The 18,527-nt window shown below is 58.8% G+C and overlaps 1 protein-coding gene across 5 annotated transcripts in view; it reads right to left on the bottom strand.

The window, feature by feature from the left end:
- The window catches only part of SLC6A9 (solute carrier family 6 (neurotransmitter transporter, glycine), member 9), a 30,283-nt gene that overhangs the window by 6,555 nt on the left and 5,201 nt on the right, over positions 1-18,527 (bottom strand). The window contains exons 1-5 of one of the 5 annotated variants that reach the window (XM_012648986.1): positions 12,253-12,316; positions 6,936-7,078; positions 6,097-6,253; positions 5,356-5,487; positions 4,716-4,986 (exon numbers count right to left, since the gene is read on the bottom strand). In XM_012648986.1, the coding sequence (XP_012504440.1) occupies positions 4,716-4,986; positions 5,356-5,487; positions 6,097-6,253; positions 6,936-7,078; positions 12,253-12,316 (767 nt within the window). Of the gene's footprint in view, positions 1-4,715; positions 4,987-5,355; positions 5,488-6,096; positions 6,254-6,935; positions 7,079-12,252; positions 12,559-17,829; positions 17,952-18,527 lie in introns of those variants that run through there. The other 4 variants (XM_012648988.1, XM_012648987.1, XM_012648989.1 and 1 more) reach the window with 4 other exon arrangements.

Below are 18,527 nucleotides of genomic sequence, written 5' to 3'. Positions count from 1 at the left end.
CCAGCTTGTGTGAGGTGGGGGCCCCCGTGGGCCCAGCACCCCCCGCCTGCTGCAGCCCCTGGGGAGCAGGACACAAGTCCGAGTTCTGCAGCCTCCCCCAGGACCCTCAAGGGCTCTTGGAGGCCACACCCTGGGCCTGGGTGGTCTCCTTGTGCCTGGTCGGGCCACCCCAGGCCCTTGCTCGGGCATTTTTCCCTTCAGGAATGCCCTTTCCTCATCCTATTAGGTGTCAGCTCAGGAAGCCTTCGGTGAGCATGTCACCTGCACTACTCTGCCCCCTCTCCAGTGAACTGAGGGAGGCAGTGGAGTGCCGAGCAAGGACTGGACCCAATTCCTCCCCTCTGGGTGGCTCCATCCGGCGCCCTATGCCACACCAACCATGCTCTCCCAATCAGCCAGGCCCTGTGCTGGGTGCTGGGCATGCAGACCTTCAGGGCATCGTCCAGGCCCTCAAGGAAGAGGGTGCAAGAGACAAGCAGGACTGCTCTGGGTGGGAAGGTCTAGGGCAGAGATAAGTACAGGGTGCTGCAGGCATGCCAAGGGGGCGTCTCAGTCCCCTGGGGAGAGGCATGGGTGGGAGGCGTCCCAGAAGAGGTGAGCCTGGAGCTGCGGTTTGAGGAAAGGGAGGAGATGGGTGAAGAGGGGTGGAAGAGTGTGCCAGGCTCAGGGAGCAGCAGCAGCAGGGCAGGGGGTCAGGAAATGGCAGGGCCCAGCCTGGGCACGTGGGTGACTCAGTTAGGCTGGAACAGCGGGGACGGGCAGAGAGAAGGTGAGGGGTAGGAAGGGACCTGAGTGTAAGAAGCCATGAAGGCGATGGGAAGCCTCTGAGGGTTTTGTAGGGGCACTCTGATAGTCCCTCCTCAGTGCCAAACCTTGCAGTGGCTCCTGTCTCTCACTGTGGAAAAGCGACAGCCCCTTACTGTGGCAACAAGGCCCTACTCGACCCATTGTCCCCTGCCTTGCCATCCCTTTCATTGCCTCTCCTCCTCCTCTTACTCACCTCTCCAGCAGCACTGGCCTCCTTGTCCCTTAAACATGCCAGGCATGCCCCCCCAGGACCTTTGCACATGCTGTCCCCTTGGTCTGGGGTGCTCTCTCCCCAAATATTCACATGTACACACTGGTGCATGACCCACGCAGTCACACAGAGTCTGTGCTTGGGGTAATGCCCTGCCATCACCATCTCCAAATTCTTAACACATGTGAACAAGGGGCCTCGTATTTTCACTTTGTACTGGACCCCACATGCTGTATAGCTGGGCTGTCTGAACAGCTCCCTCCCTCCTCAACTCCTTCGAGTCTTTCCTCAGGTGTCTTCTTCTCCAGGGGGCCTTCTGTGGCTACACTGCTGAAAATTGCAGCCCACGTCGCAGCCTGGCACCCCTCCCCTCCTCTGCTGTATTTCCCTCTACAGCACTTGGAGCCTCTGTCAAGCTATTTGGCCTAGTTATTTTGTCACCTGTCCTCTATGAGAGCAGGAGTTTTTGTCTGTTCTCGAACTCCTGGGCTCAAGTGATCCTTCTGCCTCAGCTTTTCAAGTAGCTGGGACTACAGGTGCTCACCACCTTGCCCAGGGGGGTCTTGCTGTGTTTCCCAGGCTGGTCTCGAACTCCTGGCCTCAAGCAAGCCTCCTGCCTCAGCCTCCTGAAGTGCTAGGATTACAGGCGTGAGCCACCACACCTGGCTTATATTATTTTTTTTTATTACAAGAGTACAGCATTACAATACTAGGGATTAAAGCATTTAGAAGGCTAGCCTGGAAACCAAATAATGAATTCTAGCTTTATTTTTATGGTGCCCTATTTAGTTTTTCTGTTTTGCTTTGGTTTGGGACCATGTGCTTTTGAGATCCAACAACCTAAGAACTTTTGGAACCTAACATATTTACAAGTCTCTTCATACGGAACATCTCTGGGATCATGCCGTGTTATTTTTTGTATTTCTCCAGACACACATACGCATCTTATCTCCCCACGCAGACAGTAAATGCCTTGAGAACAGGACCCCCTAAGCTCTGTCTTGCCACTTGCCAGCAGTGGCAGTGACGGTGAGCGCCTGTCACCGTTCTTAGTGAATCATGCAGCACTGTGTCACTTCATCTTTATGACCGGGTTGGTACTGTAACAACCCCGATTTAACAGATGAAAAACTGAGATTTGGACAGGTTTGGTGACCTCCCAAGGCCACACAGCGAGGAAGTGGCAGAGCCAGGATTTGAGCGAGGGCCGTGTGACTCCAGAGCTGCCATGAAGACGCTGGGGGAGGGGAGCTGGGTGCCAGGAGCAGGGCAGCACAGGGCTGTGGAGGTGAGAAAGCCTGGTGACGAGTGTAGGGCCTCGTCGCAGGACCCGGACCAGCGCAGAGGACTGTAAGACAAGATTGTGACACGGGTGGCGAGGGAGGGGAGGACGGTGAGCGAGAAGGGTGAGTGAGCAAGAGGCAGACATGGGCTAGGAAATCTGCTTTTTGTGCTTCTCCCACTTTAGAGGAGTCTCTTAATCTTTCTTTTGACTTGCTTCCCTCATTTGTAAAATGGTGATTTTAAAATAATGCCACTACCTAACAGAGTTTTGAGGCTCCAACAGGATTGTTGTGGGGCTCCCCCACAGCTTTTCAAGGGGACATTAGAGAGTGCGGATGGAGGACACCTGCACAGACCACCCCACAGACAGCCCCATCGGCCTAATTCAGACCAGACACACCAAGCCACAGCAGAGCCAGGGCGGCTGGAGCACACAGATCCTGCCGCAGCGAATGCTGCCTAGCTCCTTAACCTCCAAACAGCAGCCTCTGGATCTGAAAACAGGGATAATAATATCTACTGAGATAATATGCCTGGCGCATAGTAGGTGCCCAGGAAACGGGGGTGTTTGTTTCCCTCCCTTGAAGCCTGCCTGGGAAGCTGTCTTAACGGGCATTTCCCAGGCTCCCCAGGAGGGGGCAGCAGGGAGCCACTCTGCCGGGAAGGAGTCCTGCCTGGGACAGCAGCCAGTTAGGCAGGCCCGGCTCCAGCCCCCGCTGTGGAGTGGAGTTCAGCTAGCCCCCCAGCCAGACTTCCGACTTTACTGGATCAAATTTCCAGAGTGTTGCCCTGGGTGGCTCCAGGGCTGGGAATCTCTGGCAGACAGGCCCCGGGACCACTGGGGCATCTGGGAGGGGAGAGCGGGCTGAGGAGTGGGTGGGGTTTTGTGTTTCTGGAAGCTTCCAGGAAGTGTCACCATCCCCAGTCTAGATCAAGTTGCCCGGTCCACACCATGCCTCAAATGTAGTACAACACCTGCTTGGGTGTGAGCTCCTTGGGGGCAGTGTCCGTGTGTGTCTTATTCCTGGCTCCGTCCACCCTCTGAGAGCAGTGCCTGGAATCTAGGAGGTTCTCAAGAAATGATCTGTCCAGTGCCTGAGTGGCAGTCTGCCGGTCCCTCACTGGGGCAGCAGCTCTGTTCTCCACACTGAGTCCCGAGGGCAGTGGCCACGGCTTACCTGTCTTTGAGAGTCTATAGCCCAGCACAGAGGCTGGCACAGGGAAGCTGGGTTCTTTGGGGTTTGAGCACTCAGGACTGGGCCTAGAGGACCTGCTGTGACTTTAAGTATCCCCAGGGACTCATCCATTTCCCCGGTGGGTCTCTGTCACATGGCAGAGAAATCCCCAACCCTTAGGATGGCACAGGAAGCCCATGCTGTACGGTGCCTGCTGGCCTCTTCTGTCTTATTGCTGTGTCCCACCTGCCCCCAGCTCCAGTTTGCGGCCTCCTGGCCTCTGCTCACGGCACTCCGAATCCCCAGCCTCCTGCTCTCCCTTTCCTGGGACGCCCTGACCACTTCTGCTTGCCCTGTCCCCTTAGCACTACGCACTACTCCCTTGGCCCAGCCCACACCATTCGCCGAGGCTCCTGCCCCTAAAATGACCAGCTATCTGTCTCCCCACTGGCTTGTGAGCTCCTCAGGGTTCCTTGTGAGGGCTCTGGGCCACTCACACCCACCATGGGCACACAGGGCCTGGTAGCGCAGGCACCATGAATGTTTGTGGAATGAATGAACAAGGCCTCGCTACCCCTAAAGCCCTCTGCCCATGGGTTCCCCAACAGGACATGGAAAATTTCCTCCAGGATATCCTGCTGTCCCCTCACCCACCGGTAGGGACAAGGGGTTCCAGGACACCTCTAGCAGCATCTTCCCTTCCACTGCCCTGGGAGTCTGGTCTCTTTGTCACCTCTGAACAAAGTGCACCAGGATGTCTTGATCATGGCATCCCTGGCTCAGGCAACTTGCGTGGCTCCTTGTGTTCTACAGCGTGACATGTAAGCCTAATTCTTGTGGCTCTCGGTGAAGGTGGTGCCGCCTCCTAGAACACTCCTTGGCCCATGAATTCCCCCACCTGTCACTCTTCAGAGCAGGCTCGCCTCAGCCTTAGGACCAGCCTCTGCTCATCCAGGACCTGGGGCCCTTGCTCACGCTCTTCTCACCAGGACACCATCCCTTCCCCCGAGCCCGTGTTCTCTGAAGACTTGCCAGGTTTCTGGAGGCCCCTCACTGCTGCCCTGTAAGGACTCCCCAGTTCTACATCCCAGCTCCCGTTGCTCTCTGTAAGTCAGTCTCTTCTCCTAACCCTCTTCAGCCACCTCAATCCCTCCTAGCCCCGCAGAAGGCTGAGCAGGCACCCCGCCTGGTCTGGGACGGCTGCATCATGGGGAGAGGGAGGGCTGAGGGGGCCTCACCTCCAGTACTCCTCGCTGGGGCTGGTCCTCTGCAGGGTGTGGTTGAGCAGGTGGGAGAGGTTGCTGGGCCGGGCGGCGGGCCGGGAGCCATTGGTGAGGTTGGCGGCGTCCAGCACGCTGGCGCAGTCGGGCGTGTTCCAGGGGTTATTGCAGTAGGCCCAGGGCAGCACGTGCGTCATGGACGAGAAGAAGTAGTAGAAGGCGATGCAGATGACCACGTTGTAGTAGATGCCGATGTACGTGGACACCACCATCATGCCATAGCCCACGCCTGGGGGAGGGGAGGGGAGGGTCACGGTCAGCGCTGCTGGGGGTGGGAGCGGGCCGTGAGGAGCCTTGCTCATCTAGGGGAATGAGGCGAGGTTGACAGTTTCTACGGGCCCAAGGGGCAGGCTTTGATGGAGGCCGCAGGAGGGACAGGTCAAGGCCTTGGTAGGGCAAGTGGGGGGCCGAAGGAGTTCTGTGTATCCACGTGGTAGGAGGGGAGGGTGGAGGCCGAGTAAACACGGACCCCAGCGTGCACCCGTGGCTCTGGCCACTGATGTGGCCCCATGGGGGTCGGCGGTGTTTGTACAGGTGGGCGAGTCGGCACAGCCCCCGGGGCCTGTATGTGTGAGCGAGGGCCCTGCCCCGGCCTCACCTTTGAATAGGGGGCAGACTCTCCAGACCCCCAGGCAGCCCTGGCTTGCAAACTGGCCGAAGGAGAGCTCCATGAAGAAGAGTGGGATCCCGCAGAATATCAGCATGATGAAGTAGGGGAACATGAAGGCACCTGGCAGCGGGGAGAGGTCTGGCTCAGGGCGGGCTTGGGGGATCCCACCCTGGGCTTCCTGCTCAGAACTCAACAGCAAAAGCTTCGCCATCGGGCAGGACCTGAGGAGGAGCGTGCCAGGCACTGAGCAGGAGCCTGTGTCTGAGGCACACTCCCCACATCCTGTCTTTGAACTTGACAGAGGCTCCCAGGAAGTCTGCTCTGGGCAGAATCCAGGCCCCAGAGCCACCGTGTTTGGGTGGGATCTGATGGTTTAACCAAGCGATTTCACAAACATAAGTTGCTGGGATCCTTAAATATCCCCAAACCATTGTGGGGGTGTTGAAACCCAGGAAATAGAACAGGAAGCTCAGGAGGTTGGGGTGCTTTTCTCACCTCTCCTCACCTCAAGGGAGCAGGCTGGCAGGGCCAGGCCTGAACAACAGCCTGCCAGGGTTTGGGGTGATCTGCCTTGGGCAAAGGGTGCCTACGCCAGGGGTGGGGTGAAGGAGACCAGGGCGGGAGGCCAGGCTTTATCTGCAGTGGGTCTGCGCCAGGGAGAGGGTGGCCCAGGCCCTGACGGGTGGGCTCTCCCCACGTGGGTGGTCCCTGCCCTGTGCCCCTGGGTACCTCCCCCGTTGCGGTAGCAGAGGTATGGGAAGCGCCAGACATTGCCCAGGCCCACGGCATAGCCCACGCTCGTCAGTACAAACTCGATCTGGTTGCCCCAGTTGCCCCGTTTGAGGTTCTGGTCCCTCTTGGTGGCCTCGCTGGGCACAGCACCATTCTGTGGGGACAGGAGAGAAGCCACCATCAGCAAGGCATTTGTGCTCTGTGCCTGACCCTCTGGGCCTCCCCCAGCAGGGACACCATGGACTCCCTAAGCCCCTCCCCACCTGGGCTTCCCCTCTGCTGGCAGGAGCTGTAGGCAGGCCTGGCGGACGAGGGGAGAAGGGGGGAGCGGCTGCCAGAGGGCATCGAGCAGAGCTTCCCTCACCAGCCCCCCAGCGCCCCGTGCCAGGTGCACCAGCCCACCTGAGGAGCTGCCGCCAACATCTGAGCGGTGGGACACTGAGGAGGGAGCTAGGGCCTAGAGCCCCTGGCCCCTCCACAACCTCCCCCGCCCTCTGGGTAAGGATCTGGGAGCAGCTGAGCCTCACACCAAGCAGCCAAGTCAGGCTGGGCACAAAGGGGCCTGTGTCCAGACAGCCCCCCCAGCCGTCGCCTACCACATCGCCAGGCTGAGCACGCTGCCCACGGGCAGGCGACTGCGGGGGCGGGGATGCTAGACCCCCTCCCCCACTGGAGGCTTCTTTCTGGGGGCACAAGGTGGGCAGGGCTCGGGGGGACGTTGGGGAGCAGCTGAGCTGGGCCAGACCTGGGGAAGGCGTTGTGGGACTCAGGGTGGGGGGGCCCAGGGGAGCCGTCTATATCGCCCACGGCTGGGGAGGGGCCCTGGGGAAGCTGACCTGGGCCATGGCTGGGGAGTGCTGGGCCGTGAGTTGGGGGAGGAGACCAGAGTTGTAGGCATCATGCCAGACTTTGAGGACAGACTCTGCTAGGGAAACAGAGGGAGCGGTTCCAGAAAAGGGAGGCAGGGAGAAGGGTCTTTCTGAAACAAGAGAGGGTCGCCTGCAGGGGAGGGGGCGAAGTCAGGAGGGGCTGAGGAGGGCATTTGCCCCAGGGAGGAAGGCAGGCCCGCCAGGGGGAGCTTCAGGGGCCCCACTGAGGACAGCCCCTAGTAAGCACACTGCGCCCCTTCCACCCTCACCACGCAGAGCAGGAAATCAAGCCGCCCTGAACCAGAGCCTGAGGGGCCTGGGGGTGTCACTAAGGAGACACAGGGACCCTGACAGTCACCAAGAGAGAAACACGGAGAGTCTGAGTGCCAGAGACAGCCTCCCAGAGAGGAGCTATTGCCCTGAAAGAAACGGACGGGAGTCTCAGGACACCCAGGATCAGAGACGGAGCAGCATGGCCTCGGAGAGACCATGGTGACGTGGCACTGACCCTCAGCTTGAAAGAGACATGTTCAAGGACAACAGTCGCTCTGGCCAACAAGCGAGGCAGCCTGGTGTGTGGAAATGCTGACGCAAACACGGAGGGGACGAGTGGCTTCACTGGGCCCCAGGCACCCTCACGCCGGCCGGCTGGGAACTCGGGCACGGCAGGCACCGAGGCCCGGTGGACCCTGCAATCCCCCATCAACCCCACAGGGTGCCGACCCTCACACCCTCTGCAGAGGTTGGGGACACGGCGCCAGGGACCATGGGAGCACTCAGAGTAAATCGGCGGCTGAACAAGCCTGCGTGCACTCATTCATTCATTCATTCATTCATTCTTGCCCTGACAGATTTATTGACACCTGCTGTGTGCCAGGCCCTGTGCCAGGCAGTGGGGCTTCAGCAGTGCACACAGCAGAGCTCCCACCCACTCAGAGCTGGAGTTTAGCAGGGGAGTGGGCCGTGGACAAATTCAACACCCATCATCTTTGGATGCGACTTCGACGTGATCATAGAGGGGAATTTCTCAAAGCCACGAGAGCATGGAAAGAGGACATGGAGGGGCGGTGAGGCCAAGACAGGCCTCCCTGATGAAAGGGCACACTGGGCCCCGGGAGGGGGTGACCCCCAGACTGAGTGCACCCTCTGTGATATGCCCCTGCAGAATCCTGCCTGAGCATGTCACCTCATCCTAGGGCCTTCTTTGGGGCAGGTGTAGCAATTCCACAGGGTCGGGGGGCCATTTTTTGGAGGGTGTGAGGCCTGCTTGGGAAGGTTTATTGGTTCCCAAACAGACACCAGCCAGATAGGGCTCCTATATATTGACCCTACAATAATGGTTTTATTCTGTCCCAGGCTTGTTTACTTAGGGGCACAATGCCGGATTGTGGCAGCTACGGAGTACGTGGGTGGGGTCATAGAGCAGCAGTTACAGCTGTAAGAGGGACAACTGAGGGTCCAGGATGGCCAGTGAGCAGGGCAAAGGCAAGGCCCCTTGCAGAGACCCAGGTCCCCAAGGCTGGAAGTTTGAGGCCTCCCTCCTGGCCCCAGCAGCATGAGGGACAGACACCCCATCCTCCCAACCAAATGCAGCGGGACCACACTTGGATCTCAGAGGTCTGCTCCTTCCCTGGCATATGGGTGGGGCAGGGAGAGTGCCCCCAGCCACGTGCCACAGCAGCTGCCTGCCTGAGCCGCAAGAGCCAGGTGCTGCTCTGTTAATGAGCCATGCAAGATCCAGTCCAGCCGCGCAGGGTGCAGCCCAGGGAGGCCGGAGTCCCCAGGACAGGACTGGGGCTTGGGGTTGGCAATCGGGCTCTGGCAGGAAGTCCCTGACAACACTAGAGGTCTGCCATTGGCAGAGGCCCCCCACAGAAGCAGCGCCCGTCTCCTCTGGCCCAGGCCTAGGGCTCAGCATCGTGGTGCCCTGACCGCAGGAACCTCACCCAGGGCCGGGCCTCTGACTTCCATTCCAGGGCGATCTGCACTCAGGTGGCTGGGCAGGGCCAAGCTCTCAGTGGAGGACAGAGCAAGCCTACCTTTCTCCAAGCGAGTGGAGGAGAGGCTCTCCAACATGCTCCCTTTCTGCAGGCGCTTCCTGGGTGCTCTAGTCGCCTTCCTTGCCTAGCTCTTGTCTGGGGAGCCCCACCCCCATCCCCCGGCCAACTTTCTTCCTGAGCAGCTAAGCTTTTTTCAATGCCGCATAACTTTTTTTCCTCCTTGCATAATCTTGCCTGTTCTAAGCCTCTTGTTTTTCTTGATCTGCCGGGTGGATGGCTGTGTCACTGATATTAACTGTCCCTGCAGTGGTCATTGGCTCTGAGGTGCCCACGAGAAAACCCCTTTGTGCTCATGGTTTGACCCAGACTGGCTGCCCGTCTGCCTCAGCCAGCTCAGCTCCGCTAATGGGCTGTGCTCCAGCCCTCTCCTACCCGCCCTGTCACCCACCTCTGTCCCTCTGCTCTCCCTCACTCACTTCTCACATCTCAGCAGGGAATTAAACCATAGTGCATGATTTCCTCTGGGCTGGCCCCCTCCTCCAAAGGCTGCCTGGACAGCCCCTACCCTCACCGCTGAGTCCCCTGTCTGTGCCCTGCCACCCCTCCCAGCAGCTCTGAAAGGCCACTGCCATAGGCCTGGTGGGTGGCTTCCAGGACAGGCCTGCCCTGCTCTGTCCCATGCTCTCCCAGGTTGGGCAGAATGGAGGCTTTGGAGCTTTCTTTCCACAGCTGGGTGGGGTGAGCTGGCCAATGCGCTCACACACACACACACACACACACACACACACGCCCCTCAGATGTTCCCTTACCCTTAGAACCAGTCATTGCAGCCCCAGTGTCCCCCCACTGCACAAGGATCTGTGATCTTTCTTGGGTTAGCAACCCCTCACCCCGTCCCTGACTAGCCAAGTGAACCCAGTGAGCAAATTCTCTTACGTAAGTGCTTTACATAGCCCTCCGCCTGGCTTATTTACTGCCCTGGATGAGCTCCTAGCATTAAGGCTGTTCAGCTCTGAGGACAGAACCTGGATCTCCCTCTCTGCCCTGGGCTTGGCAGAGGCAGGACACCACGTGGGGGTGAGAACTCTGGTGTTCCAGAGCCTGCTCCTCCAGTAACCCTGGGCAGGTCACTTCCACTCCTGGCATCTCGGCATCCCTACCTGTGAAACCGGGAGATGCACCAGACAACCTCCGCAGGTTTACTAGAGTCGCAGACTGGACATCCTCAGTAGGGCTGCTAGTATTCTGTAGCTCTGCCTCGCCGGGCAGAGGTATTTTGCTATTTCTGACTTTCTCCAGTATTTTCCATTAGTTCCCACTAGCTTTCTAGATTACTTTCAAAAAACGTTTTGTGCTGCTTTTCTGATTATAGAAGTATAGTAAGCTTATTGCAAAAAGAATTTTTTTTTTGAAAAATACAGAAAAGCCCAAAGATGAAACAAAGCTGTGAAGCCCACTCCCAGAGTAAGCACGACCAGCGCGAGGAGGTACTCCCTCCTTTCTTCTGCGCAGACTCCGAGAGCCCTGATTTCTGCCCTGGACTGCGACTCTACTCTGGCTGTGACTCCCGCCCTCTCAGACCGGTGTCCAGTGGATGTTTTTGTGAATTGCAGCTCCCACCCACTGCTCTGGTGGACACTGAGGAACCCCAGAGCTGCCCCGGCTGGACGTGCCCCGCTGGGACCCAGCAGGCTTCTCATTTAGGACTCTCCGGCCCCAGTTGTTTGCTCGTGGGATGAAGTCCCATCCAAGACAAACTGTGTGGAGGAGAACAGGCAAGACCTCACATCCCAGACTGACCTGGAGCCAAATCAGATCACTGGCAGCTTTCTCTGAGCCCCTGTGGGGAATTCGGGCGGAACAGCCATTATAGTAAATATGGCTGCTGCAGAAGACCCATGACCACCCCTTGGTCCCCCTGTTCTTGTTCCCCAAGTTCTCTCCCCTCAGTCAGGGGCTGGGCAGGCTGGTAGCCAGTGTCTGCTCTGCAATGACAGAATCTTCTCTCCTTCATCTGCCTGGGCACTGAGTGGACCCAGCCCATGGCTCCGACCTCTGGCCTCAGCTACCTGGACATGGGAAAGAGGCTGGGGCTGGGGGTGGAGGAACAGAACCATGGGAAATCTGCCCCAAGCCCGAGCAGTCCCCAGGGGCTATTAGTGCCTCCTGCCTCAAGGAAAACCTCAGAGGGGCTCTGGACACCTCTCAGGACTCCAGGTACCCTCAGAGTCCAGGCCTTCATAGAGCAGGTGAGAGAGGCAAGGCTGCTGTTTCGTCACGGAGCCCTGATTGGCAGAAAGGGACCTGCCAATATTGCGGGCAGCAAACAGAGGACTGGCACCCCCAGGCATGCCGGGCTCCACTCCAGGTCCTGGAGAGAGTGGTGGAGGACATTGGTGGGCCCTGCCCATCCCTTCGCCTCCCACCCCAGAGAAGCCCAGCAGCCCAAGAGTTCGGAGGCAGTAGTCTGCCCTGTGCTGTAGCAGCTGTGGGCAGCCTCTGCCCTCGAGGTTGGCAGCAGGCTGGCACGCTGGGAAGTGGCTTTGGTTCTTGACCCCAGCAGACCTGAGGTTTGAGGGCAGCTCTGAGTAATGCTTCTCCCAAACCCACCCATGGCCTCGGAGGACACTTCCTCTCTTGCTTTCTGAAGGTCAAGTCAAGATGTCCTACAGGAGAGAAGGTAGCTTTCCCAGTCTCCTCGCCCTCGCTGCCATCAGCCGCATGTGCCTGATACCCCTGCCCATCCCCAGCTTCCAGGGATGAGGACACCCTGGCTCCCACCCCACACGGGCACTTGCCCTAGACACTGGGGAACATTCCGTGGGGTCTCTCTCCTCCCAGCTGAGACTCTTGCCCCGTCTTCTTCCCCCAACCCCCACTACTGAGCCCATGTACCACGTTCCCCTGCCCCCTCACTCACTCTCCCCATAGGAGTAACTGCCGTGGCACAGACAATGAGGCTGTATTGATTAGTACAATTCCTGGGCACCTCCGGCCCGTCTCCCCGGGAGCGAGGACAATGCAGCTTTGAGACACAGAGCAGATTCTCAGCAGGTCCTTGGGCTGGGGGAGCCCTCACACCCCCACTCTCCTCCCCCTCGCCCCCCCCAACAGCTAGCTCTTCCTGCACTCCTTTGCACAGTTGCAACTTTCTGGGTCACTTTTGCTGGTGTCTGTCTCGCTCGCTGACTGTGCCTGCCCCTCCCTGGCACAGACCACTCAGCCCCTCTCCCCACCCCTAGCCCAGTCTCCAAGCCTGCCTGGCACCAGGGAGGGGGCTCGACCTTCTGGAAGGTGACTGACCTGTTCTGGGGAAGAGGGGGCCACAGGTCCATGAGCCGCGGCCATCCCGGGGCGAGCACTCAGAGCCCGCGTGTTGGCCGCTCATTCACACCTCTGCCAGCTCCAGTGCGACACTGACGCATCCCCTGCCTCTCCCACTGCCGGGCTGGGCAGCGTCAATTACTTTCACCTCATCTCCTCCCGAAGCTCTGCCTCTCCTCCCTGCCCTCCCCCTCCGGCCAGTCCCCATGCAGCCCAGCGCGGGTGATCCAGAGCTGGGAGTGAGTCGTGGGGTTTATTGTGTTTTTCCCTTGTTCCCAGCAAGTTACTAGAACAAAACACACACACACTTGCAACCACAGAGTGGGGCAGAGCAAGCGCGGGAGAGAGTGAGAGGATGGCTCACTCCCCTCCCAGAGCTGGCCTCGGGCCCCAGATGCCGTCTGAGCCCACAGGCCTGGCTCTGGGTGGGCTCCTGGTAGGCCAGGAGTGATGGGCTCTGCCCCATTGGGCATCAGATGGGGACAGGCAGGAAGATGGAAGTTGTGTCCACGGGGCCCAACCAGAGCACCTCAGACTTAGAGGGGCACAGGCTGGGAGCACCCGCCCTGTGGAGTCGGGGACCCCCAGCCAGCCAAGATGATGATGGGTGTCCTCATAGGAGAATGTGACTGACTGTGCAAGAAAGCTCTGGCCTAGCGAACTGCACCATCACCTGTCCAAAGAAAGATGGCGTCAGCCAACAGGGTGGTCACCACAGAGTCCGACAAAGTGGGGGTCGCAGAATAAGAACCGGTGAGGGGTTTGTACTGCGTTTCCCAGAACCCGAGGTGTATTCTCGGAGTGTGTGCTGCATGGGCTGCGTAAGTCCAGTGCTGCCACCACGACTGTGGTGGGATGTCACTCACACCTATCCAATCCCTCTTCTCTGAGGCCACACTCACCAGCCAGACTCCAGCTAACACCAAGATACTATAAACCAGTGGCTAGGACGGTGGCTGTAAGTGTTCCTGTGCTGGGAAGGTGAAAGTCCCTCTAGAAATTCCTATGGTGGCAGAAGGCCTGACAGACAGTAGACCAAGAGAGGCACGCATGAGTTCTGGCATAAGAACTGCTTTCCTGTGAGTTTGCTAAGTGTCGTGACCCCAAAGGGAATACAGGGAATACTGTCTAGGGCAGGATGACATTAAAAAAAGAAAGGCACAGGCTTTAGAGTCATACAGAGCTGGCTCAAACCCCAGCTCTGTCAGTTTTTCATCGCATATAACCTTAGACAAGTGACTTAGCGTATCTGATCTCAGTTTCTTTATCTGTAAAATGGGGATAACATCCACCAATCATTGAACCTAGTGAGCGTTAGTAATAGTAGTAATAGATCAGACATATTAAGTGCTTGCTATGAGCCAGGCACTGTCCTAAACACTTTGCGTATGTTATCTCCTTTAGTCCTCCCAACCATCTCATCAGGGAGCTACATTATTATCTCCATTTTTGGGGGGAAGACGGGGATGGGCCTTGGCTCCAGCAAGTCTCCTAAGGATGGCCTCAGACCCCACTGACTCAGCTGCTTGCTGAGCCAGCCTCATGCAGCCGGGTCCCCAGACACACTCCCCTGACTCCCTGCAGGCACAGACTGAGGGCCAAGGCGCTGGCGGGGCCATTGGCTCCAGGAAGGCCCAGTCACCCATGATGCCCAAATGCTCACTTCCACCCAGGGTGGGCTCTGGGCTCTGGCTGCCCTGGCCTGGGCCGGGTGCCCGGAACAGGCAGCCCTGACTGGATGGCTTTCCCTGGCTCTGGCCATGGGGACAGGAGGCGGCGGCAGCCCCGCTGGGCCCTGGCCGTAATGAGGCCTCATTAGCGGGATCCAGCTGCTCCAGCCCCACTTAGGGAGGCTGACTCCCTGGCCCCCGCCTCTGACTTTTCTTAATAAGAGTGGGCACGCCTCCAGAGGGGCAAGGCGTCTAGGGGCTTTGCTGCCCCCTGTGACTCTGGAGGGACAGTCCTGCTGAGCTAGGACTGAGACGTTCCGGGAGGGGAGGGCTGTAGAGAAGCTGCGTGTGGGGCCAGGCCAGGCTGAGGAGGTGGGCTAGAGGGAAGGTGGGGAGGGGGCAGGGCCCTGGGACCAGAGAGGAAGCCTAAGGAAGGCTGGGCCTTTGCTTCTGGATCTAGATACCGTCCATTTCACTGGGGAGGGGGTAGTTGCACATCCAGGACCAGTGCTAGGTCATTGCTCAGGCTGTCCTGGCTAGGAGAGCACCTCTGCTGTGCTGGGCCTTATATAAGGAGGTGCCCACTGTGTGCCAGCCCCTGAGCTGGGAGAGCACCTACTGTGTATCAAACCTTATGCTAGGAAAGTAGCTACTGTGTGCCAGGATCTGCATCAGCAGAGTGTCCACTGCGTGCCAAGTCTAATGCTGGAAGAACACACATGTGTGCCCAGTCCAATGCTGAGGGAGCACTCATCGTCCCTGTGATGTGCTGGGTCTTGCACTAGATGAGGACCCTGGGTTTGCCAAATTCTGTGCCAGGCGAGGACCCACTGTGTATCTGGCACCGCACCAGACGAGTGCCCATGGGTGGCAGGCTCTCTATTAAGGGAGTGTCCGATGTGTGCGAAGTCTGTACTAGTTGAGCATTTGGCACATGCCGAGACTTAGGCGAGGTGAGTGCCCCAGGGAGTGACAGGCCCTCTACGAAGGGAGTGCCCAACGTGTGCCAAGCCCTGTGCTTGGTGACTTCCCAGTATGTGCCAAGCCTGTACTAGTTGAGCACTTGCTACATGTCAAGACTCGGGCTGGATAAGCACCCACTGTGTGCCAGGCCCTGTGATGGATGCTGTAGACAAGAGGTGTCCAAACCCTCACGTCAAAGCATAAGAGAACAGGTCAGGGCGGGGCAGCCCCAGGCAGCCAGTGGTGCTTGCAAAGCCTTCTGGGATGTGGATACTCTGGCACCCAGAGCCCTAGTCTGAGTGACTCTGCTCTTATTCATCACCAGGCTTCCCGGCGGCAGAAGCAAGCAGTATCCTCAAAGACATGGGAAGAGGTCAACAAGGTTCACCAAGGCCTCAACTGCCCAAGACTCTGCAGGAGTGGGGAGCAGCACAGGGGAGGGGACAGAGGTGGCCAGCCCGGGAACTGGTGTTAAAGCTGAGCCAGTGGGGGCTCTCCTGCCTCTTGTCCTGGGCTCCTCTCCTCCAGCCCCTTGTCCTCTGAGACCCAGGCAGCCCTGCCCTGCACGTGTAGAGGCCCTAGGTCTCCATGGAAAGACCACCCCACTCACCCCCCAGTGCCCCCAAGCATCCCAGCTGCTCCCAGGCTCGGAGGCACCCTGGCCAGCTGGGTTCTTGCACGACCCTGTCCTAGGAGCTGCTGAGGCGTGAGGGAGGCAGCTGAGCTGGCCTGGCAGAGACCATCTGGGCTGGGAGTGGGGGGAGGGACATGTGCAGCAGGCATGTGGGCCTGGGCACGTGCCGGGAAGTAGCTTGCTCCTCCATGGGGCACCTGCTCCAAGTCCTGCACAGACTCCAAGGATGACACAGGGCGTCTGTGGACCCTGGAGAGGGCTGGAGGGCCAATGTCCTCATACCAAACCTGGGTAAAAAGGGATGGAAGTGAGGACCCCATGGCAGGGGCCAGCTGCCCACCCCCTACATGCTAGGGCACAAACAGGACAACTTGGGAAGGTCCAAGTGCCACTGGCTTACACGTACACCCCTCAACATCCTCTCTTCTGACCTACCACGGCATCCAAAGAAGCGGCATTGGTAAGGAACCTCCTTAGCCACTTGCCCTTAGGAAGACACAACACCTCGCAAGTGCTGACTTAGCTGCCTGTGCTAGGAGAGACAGGGCTCACAGGGGCCCCCTGCCAGGGCACCTCTGAGGCTGTGTCTTAGAGACAAGCACCGAACGGAGGCAGTTCCAAACTGGGACCCAAGAATAGAGTAGCCCAAGGTCATCGGCAGAACTGAAAGAGGCAGGAATAGAATCTCTGAGCAACCACTGGGGGTGCCCATGGGACAGACGCTGTGAGCCTCAAACGCAGCAACAGCAGGCAGAAGCCAAAGGGCAGAGAGCAGGGAGGGAAGCGAGCCCCGGCTATCTTTAGGCACATCCTGGTGCTGGGAACGGGAGTCCCAAGGCAGCATTCCCGTCCACAGACAGGCTGGCCGGGCTGGCCGGCCGAGCACAGAGTCTGGGAAGCCCAGCTCAGGCAGGGACTCTGGGGCAGTGGGACTCACATAGCTCCTGCCTGCCTGCCCCAGTCCTTCCAGGTCACTCCAGAGAAAGAAGAGCAGCCAGGGAGGACTCAGAGGGTTTCTTAGGTTTCCCGAGACTCAGATTCTCCACAGTAGGAAGGGACAGAGCCACATCCCCACTTTCTAACAAGGGACTCATGGAAATTCCAAGACTTCTCTGGGAAAGGTGGGGCCATGTTTGGGTTCTAACCCAGGATCCACCCCTACCAAGTGTTCAGGTCCTAAGACCTCCATCTGTGCCCATTTCTGAGCACCCATGGTGCGTTCAGACTTGTTCCCACTGGGAGGGGCCAGACCAGAGCAGGCCTGAGGGACTGCGGGAGGGGAGGGGTGCTGAGGTTCAGAACAGTGTGAGCTGGAATATCCTGAACTCCAAGCAGAACCACCTGCTTCCTCCCCAAACCACTCCTTTGGGCCAGGTGCTTTGAGTCTAGAAATCTTTGGTGAGACATAGGGTTCTCTGGGGGAGGGCTCAGCAGGACCCCAGGCCAATCTTTCACTGAATGAGAAAAGCAATGGAAGGAAATGATGGGGAGGGAGCTGCTGAAGGAGGGGCCATGCTCAGTCACTGGCTTCTTGGCCTGACAGCCAACCAGTCTAGCCTGTCCCTAAAACAAGATCCCGAGAGAAGTACAACCACTGCCCTCAGGACAGGATCTGGCATCTTTTTCCCAGTTCCTGCCTCAGGTGCCGACCCACTCTGTCCACCAACCAGTCTTGCTCCTTTAGGGACCTGCCCCAGGCCCTGGTTTTCCTCAGGGGCTCCCCACCACCTCCGCTGTGCTCTAAGGCCAAGGGCAGAGGGAGGGCCATGACTTGGGGAAGGGGAAGGGGGAAATTTTCTGAGAGCCCTTGGGAGAGGATTCAAAATGAAATGTTACTTTTCAGAGTGAGAAGAACCAAAGAAGAAGAGAAAACCCAGGCAGGGCCTGAGGACCCCTTGGTCAGCACAGACTGAACATGCTCCGGGTGTCCTACTGTCCTCTCAGCAGACGAACTGTGTCCTTTCCTCCCGAGCACTTCTTGTGACAAGGATGGGGAGAGCGCCTCCTGCCTGCTGGCGGGCCTTCATGGGGGTCTGTGGCAGAATCTGCCCAGCTGTGACCTCGGAGCCTGGCTCTATCTAACCTGCTGGGTGAGGGGCTGCCTGCCCGGGCCTGCGACAGCTTGGCACTCAGGAGCCCCGGCAATGCCAAACCCGGGCCTGTGCTCAGAGCCCCCTAAGCCCTCCCGTCATGGCAAGCTATTGGAGGGAGGTCCCAGGGGGGCAGTGTTGTGATTCCCCTCCTCCCTGTAGTCTGGTCCCTGTACTCACCAGCATCCCTTTGGCACCTTTTCCTACCATGGTGGCCATGGGTGGGGGTGGGGGGCTCTGCAGACCCAGACCACACCAATAGGCTCTGCTTCCAGCACCTTTCAGGACACGGACCTCAAGAGCTGTGGAGAGAGCACAGGGGAAGGTGAGGACCTGGCCCGGGAAGGCAGGACAGGCCAGACAGGTGGCGCAGAGCCGTGCACCACCGCCAGCTCGCAGTCCTCACTGGCCCCCCACCCGGCCCAGCCCCTCTGGTAGTTCTCTTCCACATCCTGCTCCTTTCTGGACGGCTCTCGGATCCACCTTCTACCCAGTTCTCCCAACCTTTCCCCTGGATCTCTCGATCTCCGGGCTTCCTGTCCCCATGGACAAAGGCCTATTTCTGACTTTCCAGATGCCCAGTCCTATAAAAGATGAAAAATGAACACAGAGCTTGGATGGAGTCCCATCCCCTCATCGTCTGTGTGAATGGCTTCAGCTTGTCCCCAGGAGGAGAGTCAGCTTGGATGAGCACACGCTCCCCTCCCCAACCTCACCCCGGCCAGGCGGCCAGGACGGTCCTGCCCCATTCTGGTGCCACTCAGCGTGGGCTCTAAGGCAGCTGGGCTTGTTGTTATGTCACTCATTTGGACTGTAAGCTCTGGGCAGGCCAAATGCCCCTGCGTAGTCAGTCACACCGCCTTGCCTGTGCACAGGCT

The sequence above is a fragment of the Propithecus coquereli genome, unplaced genomic scaffold (assembly GCF_000956105.1).
Source record: "Propithecus coquereli isolate 6110/MARCELLA unplaced genomic scaffold, Pcoq_1.0 Scaffold299, whole genome shotgun sequence".
Taxonomy (NCBI): Eukaryota; Metazoa; Chordata; class Mammalia; order Primates; family Indriidae; genus Propithecus; species Propithecus coquereli.
The sequence above is the reverse complement of the archived record's forward strand: the minus strand, read 5'-3'. Positions and strand labels throughout refer to the sequence as shown.